The sequence below is a fragment of the Pseudoliparis swirei genome, chromosome 22, assembly GCF_029220125.1.
Source record: "Pseudoliparis swirei isolate HS2019 ecotype Mariana Trench chromosome 22, NWPU_hadal_v1, whole genome shotgun sequence".
NCBI lineage: Eukaryota > Metazoa > Chordata > Actinopteri > Perciformes > Liparidae > Pseudoliparis > Pseudoliparis swirei.
In genome coordinates, this window is record NC_079409.1 from 15620194 (window position 1) to 15637395 (window position 17202).

Here is a 17202-nt window from a genome sequence, read left to right on the forward strand (position 1 = left end):
ACAGCTGTCATTATTGTACATTTGAGTCCATATTCTGTCCGGTTCGTATGGATGTGAATGAATGTTGGTGGTGGTCGGGGGGCCGTAGGCGCTGATTGGCAGCCTCGCTTCCGTCAGTCTGCCCCAGGGCAGCTGTGGCTACTGATGTAGCTTACCACCACCGGGACGACTGTGTGTGTGTATGACTACTGGACTCTGGACTCTGGAAGCGACTTCGGGTATTTAGAGAAGCGCTATATAAAATTGAAGGTTATTATTATTATTATATTTTCGTGAGCTTGAAAAAAAAACTCACTTTCCCAGCAGCGCTTGCGAAGCTTTACGTCGTTGCGTCAACTCTCCAGTACCCCCGCCCCCTCCCCACCATCACCGTTCTACAGAGGAAGAAAGGGGGAGACGGGCGACCTATACAGAACGCTGTAAGTGTAGTTTATATTTATCTCGAATATTAAAACACACATCTATAAAAGCTTACGTTTGTGCCGGTCTGGCTTTTATTAACGTTCCATCTTGCCCCGGCTTTAGTTCACACAAATATGAGCGGCAGCGGGCGGCCCAGGACCAGCTCCTTCGCTGAGCCTCCCGGAGCTCCCGGATCCGCTGCAGCCGGCGCCGGATCGGCGGCAGCCGGCGGAAGCTCGACAGGAAAAACTGGGGCTTCACAAGCCAGTGGAAGCAGCTCGACGAGCTTTGGGAATTTAAAACTTCCCAGTAAGTATATATATATATAAACAAAAAAAATCACGAGCTCAGTTTAAACGTTCTCACAAAGGCACGTGCTGCACGGTATTTGAAGATGAGCATGTCTGAGGTTACTTGGTGTCGATCTTTGTCGCGGAGCAGCAAGCTGTTAGCTGGTTAGCTGGCTAACTTAAGTTAGCTGTCCAGCTATCGGTGGCTGTGAACCAGTGCGATCCTTTGATCGCACAACTAACATCATCTTTAGCTGCCGGTGGCGACATTTGAACTAAGCCGTCGGTGTTTTGACAGTAAATCACGTTATGTAAATGTTTTCGGCCACATTATCGAAACATTATTTTTACCTTGGAACCCAAGAATAGAGTTGTGGGTTCACCGACGCTCTAATATATTCCTGATTAATATCGGATGTGGACGCTAGCTCGCTTGCTCAGGTTTGGTAAAGAGTGCTTCAGGTTGAGATTAGGTGTAACTTTTTTAGGCGTCGTCCTCGGTTCTGTCTGATCTTGCAGAGAGTGACAGACCCAGGGTTGTCAGACTGTACGCCGTGTGGTAGCCTGAAGAAATGGAAATTATAATCTTTTAAAAGTATCCCAAACTACTAAATTCCACGTACTTACGAGCCAGCATGTGGTGCCCTTACCTTCATCCAATCCAACTACTGCATTCATGTATGAAAGCGTCAATGCATGGGTTTAAACAGTTTGCCCGGTACATAAACCCAACTCAGGTCATCTTTAACCAAGAAAGTGAACAATCTAGTTTAGTAGAGTGGAAACTGTTTGGTAAACTTTTATTTGGCACATTGCCTGTATAACCGTGTCAGCACCCTTTAGAAGTGGGAAACCATTTCTATATTGTATTTAACATATGTGCATCTTAGTTGAGGCCATTATTCCTTTAGGTATCCTGTCTACTTGTACGCTGATGGTTGAAAATACTCGCTGTGTTTACACCTCTACTGGAAACCCTCGTTTGCCAACAGTAAAGTCCCCCCAGTTGGTTTTGCTGGTGTGATGACAATAACTTGCAGAATGCTGAGGGGTCATGTGGCTATGCAATGGTATCAGTTGGCTGAAGATCTGTAGGGTTGGACAGAGGTGTGCAGAAGCACTGGGAAAGATGAAAGAAAATAGCATCACCGCTATTATGTCAATTAACTTTTCTTTTTTTTTCAATATAAATGAGCCTGACGGAACATAATATGGCGTTTGATCAATAATTGCTTATTTGAACAGGAGAAATTAACGTAAGTCAAAGATCAAAGTCAACTTAAATCTTTACTCAAGTTAGTGTGCATGCGGCCAATCAGCAGATCTTCATCAGGTGATTTGGCTCATTCATATCCATTGCTTCGGAATATAAGCTCACTTTTCTTTCGCCTTTTCCTCAGTTTATATAATGTTTCAGTCATCAGGATATTTTGCATTCTGTGAAAGCATTGTTCTTGTGTCAGATGCTCGGACGCTGCAGAAGCAACACATTGTTTTAATGATCTGTACAGAGGACACTAAGTTTGGATCTAAAGTTGAATACATGGCCTCATTAATGCCTGTTCTCCAGTGTGTTCACACATGTGAAATAAGAATTTCTATTTTCCAATTGTGGTTACTCAAGATTCGTTCGTCGTGGTGGTGCTGGTGTGGCCGTGAAATAACAAAACCATAAAACCGTCTGAAATTTAAAAAGAAAAAGTGAACATTTTATTTAAATTACTAAGATGTTAGTATCATTTTAATCATATTCATAACTCAGGCAAAATAGCTTGAAGCTTCATTCATAATGTTAATTTGACATTTCATTTATTATTAATATCTTACAGAAACTGTGCTAAAGGCAATTTTTACACTTTTTCATCTAAACACAGCCGTCATTGTGCTGCTCAGACCTCGTCTCCTTGTTGTCTCGGTCAAAACATTTGTTCAAGAAAGATGGATGTATTCAATTCACATATTTGTATCTAACGCAATCTTTTTTTTAATTTAGCCTTTCAAACAAAAATATTCTCTGCAGGTAAAAAAAGTGGTTGCTCTCGCGCTCAAAGGGAGGCCCACATCTGTATGAACAAGGAGCTCTAAAAGAAATCCAAATTACATTGTTATAATCACTCGGGTGCTAAGAGATTATTTTGTATCACATCTCAGTTCTGATAGTAAATTACTTGAAATTGCAATGATATGGCCATAGGGGAAAACTTCTGAATATCTTCTTTCTAATCCTTCAAATACAATCTAGCCAATTGGCACAATTCAAGTGCTGTTAATACATGTTGAACATGCTTGTGCACCCTTTAGTTACCTCTGTCCTGCCTTTTAAATCCAGAATTAACACCTGAACCAACATATTCATAGCAGCATAGTAGATGGCCATTTGTCTGGATGCACAGATGCTGATCTAGTGGTACTGACCGTGTTAACGTCACATGGAAGCTCGCTAGCATGGGAACGTTTGTAAAGCAAAGGTTAACATGTTCTGATCTACGTTTTTAAGCATTTTCTTCAGTCTAGTCTGATCTTGCACAGAGTTTTGGAAAAACTAGAGTTGCAATACTATACACTGTGTAGTAGCCTTGAAGAAATTACATTGATAAAAGTATCCCAATGTACTGAGTTACATATTTATATTCACCAACATATGGTGCATTTACTTTAACCTTAATTTAACTACTCAGCTTGATGCCTAAACTTCTGCATATATGAAAGTATCTATACATGCGTTTCAACATCAAATTCCCATCATGTAATCTTTTATTTAAGAAATAGATAATTCTAGTGTAAGATGGTAGAAACAGTTTGCCGTAGAGACGTCACAATCCACATTAAATACAGTTCCTTCGCCAATATCATGATGAAATGCAGTCTCTCGGTGGGCCTCTGACCCAGCAGTACGTGCCACGACAATCACGTCTATCTCTGGCCTCATCTTGCCTTGCTTAAAAATTATTCCAATCCATGCAATGTGATATATATTAAATATTTTATATATCAGATTAGCACCTGGTGTCTGTCAATGCCGAAGAGATATCAGTGCGAGAGCATCTTAAGTTTGTGTGGCACAAAAGAGTAAAACTTAAGTAGTTGTGCAGTCTAGCTGATCAGAAAATATATGGCCCATCCAGAGTTATTTGGAATGCATGTACGATTGTCCTGATTGGTGTTTGGTCAATTAAAGCGTCTTATATTGTGGGGGAGGGGAACGTCCAGACATATGGATTAAAGGGCAGCCGTAGCCGTGGGGTGATTTCATCCAAACAACACCCAGTTTAAATCCATCATCAGTCAACATCAGGCAAAGTGCCCTTATTGTTTATATAGGCCATAAATGATAAAATACATGTTGTAATTTATCGTGCAATTGCTGATAAGTTTCCGAAGTTAAAACTGTGTTGGAGTGTTGCACTTATCAACAAGCTCCAAGCTAATTGCTTATTAGTGGGCGGGATGCGAGCCGCTCCGCTCATTCCGTTTCTCTTACTCATCGGGCTTCGGTCGATGTATTAGAAACCAAAGCTCTTCAGTGACAGCTGGGCAGAGTGCTCATTTTTGCATTTATTATTCAAGGGACTATCATGCCACAGCTGCTCCATATTTAATGTGCTCTCCTCTGACTTAACTTGTTTCAAAAGAGTGTGAAAGTGATGCTACAAGGAGATACAGAGGAGCATTGTTTCGCCGAGCAGAAATGGAGGATGCAGAAATGTGCAGGAACCACACAGTGACTGATCTCAAAAGCAGAATATTTCTGCTGAGATCAGATCCCGGCCAATCATGTGGATATGCTATCGGCTGCTGTTTACTTATGAGAAAAGTTTGGGCTGGTAAATTATAGAGTTCGATTGAAGATGGGTATCCAATTTGTAGTTTTATTAAATGTTTTTTTATACAGAAATAATAAGTTGTTAATAAAGCCAAATTACTTTTCTTTTTGTTTGGCAATTTATGGGAGACCCCCCTCACATGCTTCATTATCTGACTCCATTTTTGGACTAGGAGACCTACTCGAGATCAGGAGGGGTCCTGTTGAGACGGGTGAAGTGAGCAAGCCCAGGAAATGGGAGCACTTCTGGGTGTGCTACTGTCCTCGCAATTTTATATCACAGGCTCTGACAAGCCTTTTGGCAATGGGCCTCTTCTCCGCTGCTCTTCCCTTCCCAGCCTCGTTGCTTCTGGTGCCGATTTGTCAAATCCTCCTTGACCCAAGAAGAGCACAGGCATAATGCACTGAGCAGCTGCTTGACCCCAACTAGAGCTGTCACCTCCTCTTAGATCTTAAACCTCTCATTTCCACAGGGTCAAACATTCTATTATAAATGGCAATATATGCACCTGTATTTTAGTCGTTCGTCGCAATGTTAAAACTAAATGACAATAGAATAGTCTACTTATAACTGTTGTCTGAACTTTAATACCAACATAACGTTACAACTATGTGCTAACCGGCTCTTACACAGGGATAACCTCATCTTATTCTTGGGTTAGCTGTATGTTATTGGAATGTGGACCTGATGGTAATTAAGATTACAGAGGTCCTGAGCCGGAACGCTGATTACGCCTGTTCAGATCGACACGAGACGACGGTTCAACCTGCAACCGGCATGGGTCAGCGCACGGGGCTTCACCTGGCTTCACGACTGAATTGGGTTGAACGTGGCTTGTGGGGATTTGCTCCAGGCACTCATATTTGCAATGGGAATTCAATGTTATTGGACTTTGCCAAAAAGTTGTCATATGCCAGAGATATTTGGCCAGCTGAGCAAAGAAACTGAGTAAAACTGAAACAAAATCCATTACTTAATTTATTTGGTTATTACATGAGTAATATTGTATTTTAGCTGTAGCATGTTTGGAATACTGCGTGATTCTTCTTTGACGGTGGTCTCGTATGAATGGGTCCAGCTCAGGATGAGTGCGGCTTCAGTTGACCTGCGCCATATTTGTGTCTCCAGTATGAAAGGGGTTTGGGGTTTGGGCTCTTCACCCAGGGGACGAGCAGGAAGGTGCTCTGGGAACTGTCGGCAGCTCATCCCCACGTGGGGCGCCACCGCATGGGTCACCACCATTTAGAGAAGATGTTGAACTTCTGTCTGAGAGACACTTTTTTTAAAGGCTGTCACGTCAGTGTGTTGCTCACATCTCTAAACGTCACTTCATCCATGAAAATGATTGTGCTATTTCATGACGGGGTGTTTGTAGGTTTAATGTTGTCTACATTGTGTGGTGCGAAGCCGAATATGAATTTATTGACCGTGTTCTGATCATATGAGGACCGTTTTTTTTAAAGACATATTTGTGCTCTCGTCCACAGGAGACAGTGGCAAGGTGACAACGGTGGTAGCAACACCCGGCCAGGGCCCTGATCGCCCACAGGAAGTGTCCTATACAGACATAAAGGTTATAGGGAATGGCTCCTTTGGGGTTGTCTACCAGGCTCGCCTCAACGACAGCCAGGAGATGGTTGCAATTAAGAAAGTTCTCCAAGACAAGAGATTTAAGGTATGTTCACACAGGTCAAACAATTACAGTCAAGTTGTAAACTTTGCATCTGCAAAGAAGTTTGCGGTGGCTTTACGGACCTGTGCTTGTTTGCTATGACTCATATTTTTCGCCCAATTTACAACTTTTGGGTTTCTGTTTTCCTTCGTTTCAGAATAGGGAGCTGCAAATTATGAGAAAATTGGACCACTGCAACATTGTGAAGCTACTCTACTTCTTCTATTCCAGTGGAGAGAAGGTGTGTATGCAGTGACTTGATGTTTTCTATGCTGTAGGAATCGAGTTTCCAGATGATGCACTCTGCCTCCACACCCAGCCAGTCATCAACGATGATTCATCGACATGGTTGTGACGATTGTATATTAAATTCACGCCCTTAAGTCAACATTTTAAGGATTCACGTACTGTGCGGAGTTGCTCAGGTTTTACTTGTGGTTCAGCTTTTGCCCTTAGTGTATCTGCATCGGAGAAAACATGAGCTGTCTCCGCCAAACTTAGCTGATCCGTAACCTCTGAACTGTACGCTCTGGAAACTAATTCAGTGTTCCTTTATTCCTAAGATCAAGAGGCAGTTTTATATGTAAGCAAAGTGTCATTGTACTTTTCTTCAGCCGCCGTAAACATGTATCCTTTTAATGAAAGATTTTTTTATAGTTTATGAATGAACTATACCATTGGTGTCAGTGAACCTGAATATCTAACCTGTACTTGAGTGACAATATTTACACTTGTGTACTTTATCAGAAATTACTATGGCAGGCTTACTGTTTATAAATCTTGTCTTAGCTTTATCAACTGTAAATGTTTATTCCATCATTGTTTGCGTCAGATATGTGTCGCTTAGAAGTGCAAAGCATAAGATGAATGTTTCATCTAGATCAGTGGTTCTCAACCTTTTTTCAGTGATGTACCCTCTGTGAAATACTTTTTTCAGCCAAGTACCCCCTAACCAGCGCAAATAATCTTTGGTAAAAAAAAAGTAGTAATACACAGCACTGTGCCATCAGTGTCGGATTTATTAAACTGTCAACAATGAACATTGCATTAAACTGAATGCTTTAGCATTTACATTTTAATGAGAAACTTGTGCTTGTGCTTCACTGAGGATCTTTGTCAGTCTTGGTGGCAGCGAGGCCACTGCTGTGATGAAGCTCTTCTCCAGGCACAGTCTGTTTCTTTGCTTTGTTTTGATCACAGTCATTGCAGAGAAGGAGGCCTCACATAAATATGTGGAGGCAAAGGGCAGTAGCTGCTCCAAAGCTTTCTGTCCCAGGTCAGGGTGCTCCTGCTTCACACACCCACAACTGTGTGAGTGTGGATGTGGCTAACTTCATCTGGAGGCCACGGTCACATGACACTTCCAGGAGTTTTTCCTGATAAGTGACAGGTAGCTTGCTTCTGTTTGCTTCAGACAAGAGAAATGGGTTTCTCACCCAATCCAGCTGTACAGATTTATCCTCCATGTCAGGAAAGTAGGAATGAAAATCTTTAATCACGTTGGTCAAATGTCCCACTATGACCGACTTGACTGGAGCTCTGTCCACATCCTCACGAGAGAAAAGCATCCACCTGGGGAAAGCAGGTGAAATCTCCCTCTGCAGAGGACCTTCTCCACAGCTCTGCTTTCTTCAGGAAGCCACCCACCTTGTCATACATGTTTAACATGCTGGTCTCCTTGCCCTGCAGAGACACATTCAGTTCGTTCAGTTTGCTGAATATATCTGCCAGATAGCACAGCTTTGCAAGCCAGTCTGTGTCCTGGAACAAGGTGGCATGGGGAGACCTGTGCTCGATCAGAAAGGTGTGTACTTCAGATCGTAATTCCAACAGCCGGTTGAGTATTCTCCCTGGAGAGAGCCAGCGTCCTTCTGTGTGCAGCAGCAGTGTGTTCAGCTCCCATGTTTTCAGAGGCGGCGAAACAGGCGTGCATTGCGTGGCCTTGACTTTATGAAGTTGATCACTTTGACGCTGTCGTTCAAAACGTCATGGAACACAGGGCTCATTTTCTTGCACGCCAACGCTTCCCTGTGTATGACAGTGAGTCCACTTCATGTCGGGGTTTTCTTTTTCAATGCGCGCTCTGAGTCCTCTCGCGCTGCCCGTCATTGAGGCCGCTGCGTCCGTGCAGATGCTGCGGCAGGATTTCCAGCTCATGCCGTTTTCACAGAAGAACAACAACATCAAAAATGTCCTCTCCTGTTGTTCTTCCCTCCAACGTTTTGCAGAATAGAATGTGCTCATGAATGTCGTCAGTATCGATGTATCTTACAAAAGCAACAAGTTGTGCATTTCCACTGACATCTGTGGATTCGTCCAGCTGGAGTGAAAAAGAGTCGCTAATTTCCCCCACAACTTGCTCGACAATGTCTGTTCCCATGTTGTCTATTCTGCGGCAGACAGTCATTTGACAAAGGCCCAGTCTGTAACTTCTCCGCTGCGTTTGTGTCCAGCACGGTCTCAGCCGGCACAACAGCGGCAGGAAGGAGCAGGTCTTCGGCTGTGGTGTCTGGTTTCTTGGCTTTAGCTATGAGCAAAGACACCGCATAAGATGCCTCCAGGGCTTCGGCTGATGTCGTGGAGGCTTTACGCATCGTTTCTTGAGATGGGCTGGCTTCATGCTACTGTTGGCTAACCTCTCCCCACAGAAGAAACACAAAGGCTTGGGTGGGTTGCAACTCGTGGACGTAAATCCCCTTAAAACATAGTCGTCTGAAAACTGAGGGGATTTTGCCGGCTCCACTTTGGCCTTCTTTGGCACTTGTCCCTCCGTGTTTTCAGCAGCATTGCTGCTCCGCTTCAACCACGACTTTATTATTTGAGTTTAAAAGCCGGCAGTGATAGACGGGTCAGGACCGTTGGCGTGTGCCACGTTGGGTCAAACCATCCTGAAATGGGGGAGACTGGGTTTTTAGGATAATTAAATTAGATTGCCAACTTAATATACAATTCAGTTTATGAACTTACACTTGTGTTTTATTGAATATTTATTGAATAACTATTTTTAAAGGATTTTTGAATGGATGCTAATTTTAAATAGATTTTTTAAAAATCTCACGTACCCCCTGGGGTACGCGGACCCCCATTTGAGAACCACTGATCTAGAGCTAGAATAAATATTTTTTTGTTTCCTCACAACAACATATTTCATGAGATTGGTTTGTTTGATAGTTCATCTTCCACCTCTTACTTGTACAGTCCTTTTTCTTTTGTTCCCTCTTTTCCAGAAAGATGAAGTGTATTTGAATCTGGTGTTGGACTACGTCCCCGAGACGGTGTACAGGGTGGCTCGGCATTTCAACAAAGCCAAGACCACCATCCCCATCATCTATGTTAAGGTGGGCACACATACAGATTATACACGCACATACCCAGCTGGGTGTGCATGTGGGCTTTCAACACACGGCTGCAGGTGAAACGTGCTGTTCTAATTATGGAACGAAATGTACTGTCTGGTCTTTCTTACCAGCGTCCCACAACACCTGCAGAGGTTATATTTCCACCTGTTTGTTCTTCTGTTAAAAGAAGCTGAGACTGTAAATTAAGTGGACATTCGCTGGAGTCATTTTGCCAGTGATGTTGGATTCATGCACCTGAAATGCATTCCGGCTGTAGCTGCTGAGGCTGCATGCCTTCGTTAGTGGGAACCTCTGACATCCAGGCTGTCAAACATGGACTGCTTTATAGAAAACACACGGATGACTCACAGATGCAGGGCCATTTGTGAGAAAGGCAGCTGCTTTGCAGATCTGTGCGCTTGGTGCTTTCATGGTTAGAAGTACACAACTTTAAATACTTAATTATGTCTGCCATTCTGGCATAAAATATTATTTGACACACTGTCTAATAATAAATGGCATTATATTTAGATCCTTCATCTTAGTCATTCAATTGAGTCATTGAGAAAGTTGACAAAAATGGAAAATATAAGTACAATTTTGTTCAGTAAATGCCTGTGGGTGTAAAAAACCAACAGCACATTTCCCTGTTTGTTTCTCAAAGACAGCGCGCCATTAAAGGGTTAAAAGCATAACGGGAAAGCTGGTCCCAGGGGAATGAATCGGTTTGGGTCCCTGTCTTAAAAGGGAGCTCGTTTTAGAGAGCGTGTTTGTGTGTTCACGGTCTCCAGCAGCAGAGAGGAAGTTCTAGCTGTCTCATGGCCCATTTCCCTTCCTCCGCCTGCTCCCCTGTGGCTTTGAGATGCGCACTGAGCTCTCTCTCCTCTGTCACCCCTCCGTCCGCCAGCGACGCACTTCTATCACAGCCTGTCTGGGGGTCTTGTTTCCCCCTGCCTGTCCCCTGGGTCTTCATGTTTTTGCCATGTCTACATTGTTTTCTTCTTCCTCCCCGCTCTCCTCTTCTCTCCCTCCTTTTCAAACATCATCTCTCATCCCTCAGTCGTCATGTTCTCTATAATCATTTTGTAATCGGTGGCCAGCCTGCTGTCGTTGCATCATGGGGGTGATAATGATAATGGTGGTGATGAGGGATTTGTCATTAAGATGCTTAAAGTCTGCATTTCACAGGCACATTAAACTGGCTGAGCAATTTCTCATAAATACACCATAGACCTAGGATGTGTCGACGCATGTCAAATCGGGTTTGGATGAAGATGGTTCAGCACATATTCAGGGAGTATTTTTCACCCAATGTTTTGTTGTAGAAACACGGCACTGCAGGCTGCATCAGACGCCACACAGCTGCGTCTTTCATCACGCACCTACCTAAACCGTGCACCCGAAAACACAATCAGGGCACATATTGAAGAGACTGGCACATGATGAAAACCCTATTCACACTCTGATTAACCTCTTTCACACAGACGGCAAATGTCTGAATCAATACAATGCTATTAATTTTCAGGTGATCTGCAATTCAGTTTCCTTAACGACAACAACATTCGAAATTTAATTAATTTTCCTTTTATTCTTTTGAGACGTATTTTCTCATGCCTGTTGTAGGCAGTTGGACATGTTGTATCTGATTGCAGGCTGCCGGGAGATCTATAAACTCAAAGCAAGGCTGCTATAGCATAATGTGTCAGTTCAAGCAAAAACATAATTAAACTTCTTAGAATTAATAATTTTCGATTGGTTAAGCTATCATTGTTTTGCTTTTGGTCGAGCATGTTATTTAAATGATTTATTTCATGACGATTTTGTGTTATAGACTGCTGAGATTGTGAAAATTCAAAGCCTTATTGTCCCGACTAGTTTTCCATGATATTTTCATACTTACAGGCCAGAGTGAACTTAACATGAGAACACAGAACAGACACGACAGTGCTGAACTTTGGTATCCTCAAATTCATCTTTGCTTTTCTCTTGCTCCCTCAGGTGTACATGTATCAGCTGTTCCGCAGTCTGGCTTATATTCATTCCCAGGGCGTGTGTCATAGAGACATCAAGCCCCAGAACCTCCTGGTGGACCCAGAGACGGCCATCCTCAAACTCTGTGACTTTGGCAGGTCAGTAACAGAATCTGCCTCTGGACGTGTCGGCCTGTCGCTGTTGTTCTTTCCATTGTTGTTGCTGTCGGTGTCTCAGCGCGCATGTTTAGAAGGCCGTCTATTTGTGTAACCTTCTCTCTCTCAGCCTTGACTTTCCCCGTTTTTATCTGTCAAATGTTTTTCTTACCTCTGACTCGAGCTGTGGTTTTGTGAAAACAGACACACGGAGAAATTAAAGGTTGACGTTGACTGCCCCCCCTCCCTGAACTGTGTTTTTCTGCTTTATCGCCATTTTACCACCTTCTAGTGCGAAGCAGTTAGTTCGGGGGGAGCCGAATGTGTCCTATATCTGCTCACGGTACTATCGCGCCCCAGAGCTCATCTTTGGTGCCACCGACTACACGTCCAACATCGACATCTGGTCGGCCGGCTGCGTGCTGGCCGAGCTTCTGCTGGGCCAGCCCATCTTCCCTGGGGACAGTGGCGTGGACCAGCTCGTAGAGATCATCAAGGTACAGTACCGATACTTCAGTGGCTGAAAGCCAACTGCTTCACAAGCAGCTAGATGAAAGGAGACATGGTCTAAAGTTTGAAATTGAAGTATTTGAATACATTTAAATACAGATATTTAGAAATGGAGAACAATGCAAGCTCTACTCTTAATATGACACCGGCTATTTGTGTGATCACCACTGACAATCCCGCCTCCACATCCTGTTTCCATGCATGCAGAACATACCAGTTAAGTATTTCATTTTTGTTTATTAGGTTCTGGGGACACCGACAAGGGAGCAGATCCGGGAGATGAACCCTAACTATACAGAGTTCAAATTCCCTCAGATCAAAGCACACCCTTGGACAAAGGTACAATATTATTCATGTATAGTGGTATACATGTGTGCGTAGTGGTTATCCAAACACCACTGTTTCTTTCTTTTGTCCTTCATAGGATGAGGTCATGTCATGGGAAAAGGATATCCTAATAATAAACCAGAATTTGATTTCATGAACACATAAAAATACTGTCTGTTTTAGTTTTTAAAGAGTACCGACGCTGCTGCCTAGTCTTCTTTTATTGTAGGGTAGTTGAAAAGCAATATTGAATTTCATGTTTTTGCTGAATAGTATCATGAATGTTGTTTATCGTCCCGAACCAGATAATCAGACTTTGAAGCAGACGATGTTGTTCTGTCCTCTCTGACGAGGTATAATAATCACAGAACTTTGACACAGTAAAGCCCATGTAGAATTTCCCCGGCGGAAGTTTCTGTGGTTGCCATGGTTACACGAGATGAAAAAGTAGACGCGTCATAAACTCTGAATGCTGCTGCAAAGAGCTGTGCGTGAGGCGCCAGCCGTGCTCCCTTCTCTGCTGCTTGCTGTCTGCCGGCACTTCAAGTCTTGGATTTCCATAAAGCTAAATCTCTCCCCGCTCCGCCAGGTGTTTAAGCCCCGCACCCCGCCAGAGGCCATCGCCCTCTGCTCTCGACTGCTGGAATACACGCCGGTGACCAGGCTGTCTCCCCTGGAGGCGTGTGCGCACCCCTTCTTCGATGAGCTGCGTCAGCCCAACACCCGCCTGCCCAGCGGACGAGAACTGCCGCTCCTCTTCAACTTCAGTCCCGTTGGTCAGTTTTACCTGCATGTCGTTCTTCCTTCAGCTCCGTCTCTTTTCTGTGTTTCTTGTACGATGCAGCGATCGTATTTCATGTATAATGAAACATGTTTTCTGCTCTCTCAGAGCTGTCTATCCAGCCCCAGTTGAACTCCACACTCATTCCTCCTCACGCTCGTGCACAGACATCGCCTGCTTCACATGGTGTGTATCAACAATATATAAACAAATCTTCTTGGTTTTCATTGACGGACTATATTTAAGTGGGGTTTTAAATATATATATTTTTACTATTAGACACATTATCATCACTTTATGGGCCGTTAATTATCTCCACTGAACTATCTATAATTATTTCTGCGGTTGGACTGTTGGTGACAAGTGTGCTCCCTCTCGCCCCCTGCAGAGGGCAGTGTGTCAGACAGTACCGCCCAGCCCAGCTCAGCACCTGGATCCATCAACAACAGCACCTGAGCCGCCATCCTTCTGCCGTCTTTTCTTTTTGTCTTCCCCATTTTCCTTTTCTCTCCTCTGCTCTTCTCCCTCTCAACCTCCTCTCTGGCTCCAAACCCTTAAAATAGAAGATATATAAATATACACACCCACATAAACACTCCCTGAATTTTAATAATTTCCAATAGAAAACACTTTCTTTGGCTGTCGGCTTCAGGGCGATGTGGGGGTTGTTTTAAGATATTTAGGTCGCCGTGCTTGGGCTTGAAATGAGCTGCAGTTCAAAGTCCACGCTGGCCCGTGTCTGGCCTGTTGGAATAAGGAAACTTTACAATGGTTGGGATGTTTGGACATTGAGGAGGGGGGCTGTCCATGTTTTATGGATTTTCTGTATTATAATATACAATTGACTTTTATCCCTTTTATGTTCATTTTATTTGCTGGTGCCATTGAATGCGATCCTGATTCACTACGGAGTTGAGTGAGGACCGTATGTAAGGCCTGAGAAATATTGACAATCATCCTTAGTGTGGTCGAAAATGGCACACTTGTAGTGAACATGTTTGATCGTACAACACATGTAGAATGTAGAGTCGTGACTTGTCACTTTCTACCCTGAACTCGACTCCAGCGTGGTCGGTCCACCCAGCCGAAGGCTGAAGAAATGTAAAGAGTTCATTTTAAATCTCCCAATTTGATACCAGACAGAAGATATTGGCGGATTTATGGTTCATTTTAGATGAGAGTTGTTTTTAAATTTTATTACAAATGAGGGCACCACAGCCTGTCTTTACAGTTTCTTTTTTAATATTAGCTCCTCAACTGCCTTTTATGTAAATGAGAAGGAGCACAGTGCACATTTTCAGTTCCTTCATTATAAGTTCATTTATCGGTTAAGCTGGAAACCACGCAATTCATGTTGATTCTCAAATGAGTATTACACATCTCCAAAGGGAGCGGAGGTAGAGGGGCGGGTTGTGAGTCGCATCCAGCCGTCACATAACTCCACCAAGGGGAGCCGTGGACGTGGGGCTCCAGTTGCATTGAGTACAGAAGCCTCAATAATGTCTCGCATGTCATAAACACAGTTGCTTAGCATTGTAAAGTCACTTCATCCGTTAAGTGACTTTACGGTGTTACGTTTCACATCGGCTCGATTATGAGAGAATCAGGTACAGAGACTACAGGCCGCTCACCTGGCTCGTCATTACCACAGCTAGTACACACAGTAGTTGCTCATGCAGGATTTCATTTAGTTTGGTTTGTGAGAGCTCTTTTGAAACCCTCCTCGCCCACTTCCCAAACAGCTGGCCGTGACGCTCGTATCATGTTCCTGGTGGTCAGAACTCATCACATTATTTACTCAGCCGAACGGTCCACTGTCTTTCTTCCACCACGCAAATGTGTTCAGCCCAAGTTGACTTCACACTATATTTCTTCCACTCAACCCAGTAATAATCAGATGAGAAATTATGCTCAAATCCCTGAAACCCAACTGCTTTTGGAGCCTCCCCTTCATTCCTTTGTTCCTCCTCCCTCTGCCTTCTGCTTCCCTCTTTCCGCCTCCTTTTTTCACTGCTAAACTGTAAATATCAAGTACCTTTTATTTTGTTATTATTGTTGTTCTTGTAATTTTTTTTCTCTAGTAGACCGGCGCAGCAGCGGCCGGACTGTTTATCCTCAGTCGCAGTCTGTAAATACGATTTCATTTCAGTCCCTGGTTCAGGAGGGGAAAAACAGAACAAAACTTTTCATTTTTTTCTCTCTCCCTCAATTTCTCTCCACGACTTTCTGTTTCCCCCATAAATGTTGACATAACTGTTTTATTTATTGTGTTTGTTGTTGTTTTTTATCAGGGGAAGGGGGCGATCATTTCGTTTCCACTGGGGTGGTACAATTAAGGGTTTAAAGTATTTTTTTCCTCCTTATTTTTATTCACCATTTTTGCTCAGCAATGTCACATGCAAAATTATTTCACATCCAAGATACTGTACTGAGATCCAGACGTCGGTGTGTCCTATCCAATCAGTGGTCTCGTATGTATGCAGGTGCACATGCTAGCAAACGGGTGGAACTCCAGTTTTTCATTTAACTTCAATGTGAAGGGAATGTTACGAGCCTGTGGATCTACGGGGTTTAGGGAGCATGGATCACCGTGTGTGCGAGTGTGAATAATGAATTTGTCTATTGACTTGATCATCTCCTGTGTCCGACCGTCTCCTGTTTTGGTTTACCGTATGTAGTTGTGTGAGTGTAACGGGGTCGTCCTGTTAGAACAGTGTGTATGCGTCACAGATACTTAACCGGTTCCTTGAGCTCAGCTGCAGGGAATGTGTGTGTGTATGTGTGTATGTGCTGGCAGACCATGGACATTATCCTCAGTACTCCTGACTTTTTCCTAAATGAAGAGCTGACTAAATGTGCTATTTTAATGTTTATTTACCATCTTTTGATCTGTCACACTTTGTTTTTAATTTGCTGTGACCATGCTCTTTTATCACCTGTCTGAGGGTAAAATGTCTTTGTTGGGAACAGAACGGTTGGATAGAGGAGATGATGAAGAGAGAGGGATGGAGGGAGAGAAACTGTTTTTTGTTTGTTGGTATAAATAATTAAACTCATTAATAAAGTGATGAAACTGTTCCTGTCTCATATTCATGATTGAATAACACCGTAATACGTGGATTTATTGATAACCAACTTGTTCTTGGTCTACAAAGACACAGCTTGTGTTATGTTGCATAGTCCCAGATGAATGCCTTGGGTCACATGATCACACCTCGTGGCCCCAGCAGGACTACAGATGCACCAGTGTGGAATTTTAGGGTTAATAATAACTGATTATCTAGGAGACGTTTCAATGAGAACGCTGTTGCAAAACTGGGATGAGGACAACAAACGACCAGGAGGTTTAAGTTGTGCAAAAGGGTTTACGGTTATATACAGATCTTAAGTTAAAAGTACTAATACAACATGTTATAACAAATGTATTTAATTACCAGTAAAAGTCCTTTATTGAAGTGTACTACTTTTTCCATGTGTTTAAAGTAATACAAGTAAAAGTACACATTCTGAATATTATCAGAACAATTCAAACTTTTTCTTAATTATCCACCAGTAATATATCGGTCACCAATATGTCACAAGTCCATTCATTTCATTGTAAAAAACACAGTGAGAGAGAAAAGGGGCTGATGGGCCAAAGCAGCTGATTGTGCCTCAGGATTCCTAATGCAGCAGAATATTCATAGTATATTTATTTATTTTGCTTCTGTGTTTCAACTGGTATTTTTATTTTCTTTCTTTCTACTCAACTACAGTTCAAGGGCAAATGTTGCACTTTTACTTCACATTTATTTGACAGCCATTTTCTTTTGTGTCCAGAGTTTGAAAACCTGTCATGCTCTTCTCATAAAGCAAAATGTATCAATACACTGAAATAAACGACCCAAAATATATTACATTATTCTAATTGGCTCCAACTCAACCATATGTGA

General features: G+C 43.0%; 1 protein-coding gene across 1 annotated transcript; it reads left to right on the forward strand.

The window, feature by feature from the left end:
• The first annotated feature begins 316 nt into the window (after positions 1-316).
• On the forward strand, positions 317-16347 carry gsk3ab (glycogen synthase kinase 3 alpha b). The gene is made up of 11 exons (XM_056445113.1): positions 317-419; positions 526-711; positions 6004-6191; positions 6346-6429; positions 9416-9526; positions 11525-11655; positions 11945-12149; positions 12406-12501; positions 13079-13265; positions 13379-13456; positions 13659-16347. The coding sequence occupies exons 2-11, from the start codon at positions 537-539 to the stop codon at positions 13724-13726; spliced, it is 1323 nt and encodes a 440-aa protein (XP_056301088.1). The 5' UTR covers positions 317-419; positions 526-536; the 3' UTR covers positions 13727-16347.
• The last annotated feature ends 855 nt before the right edge of the window (positions 16348-17202 follow it).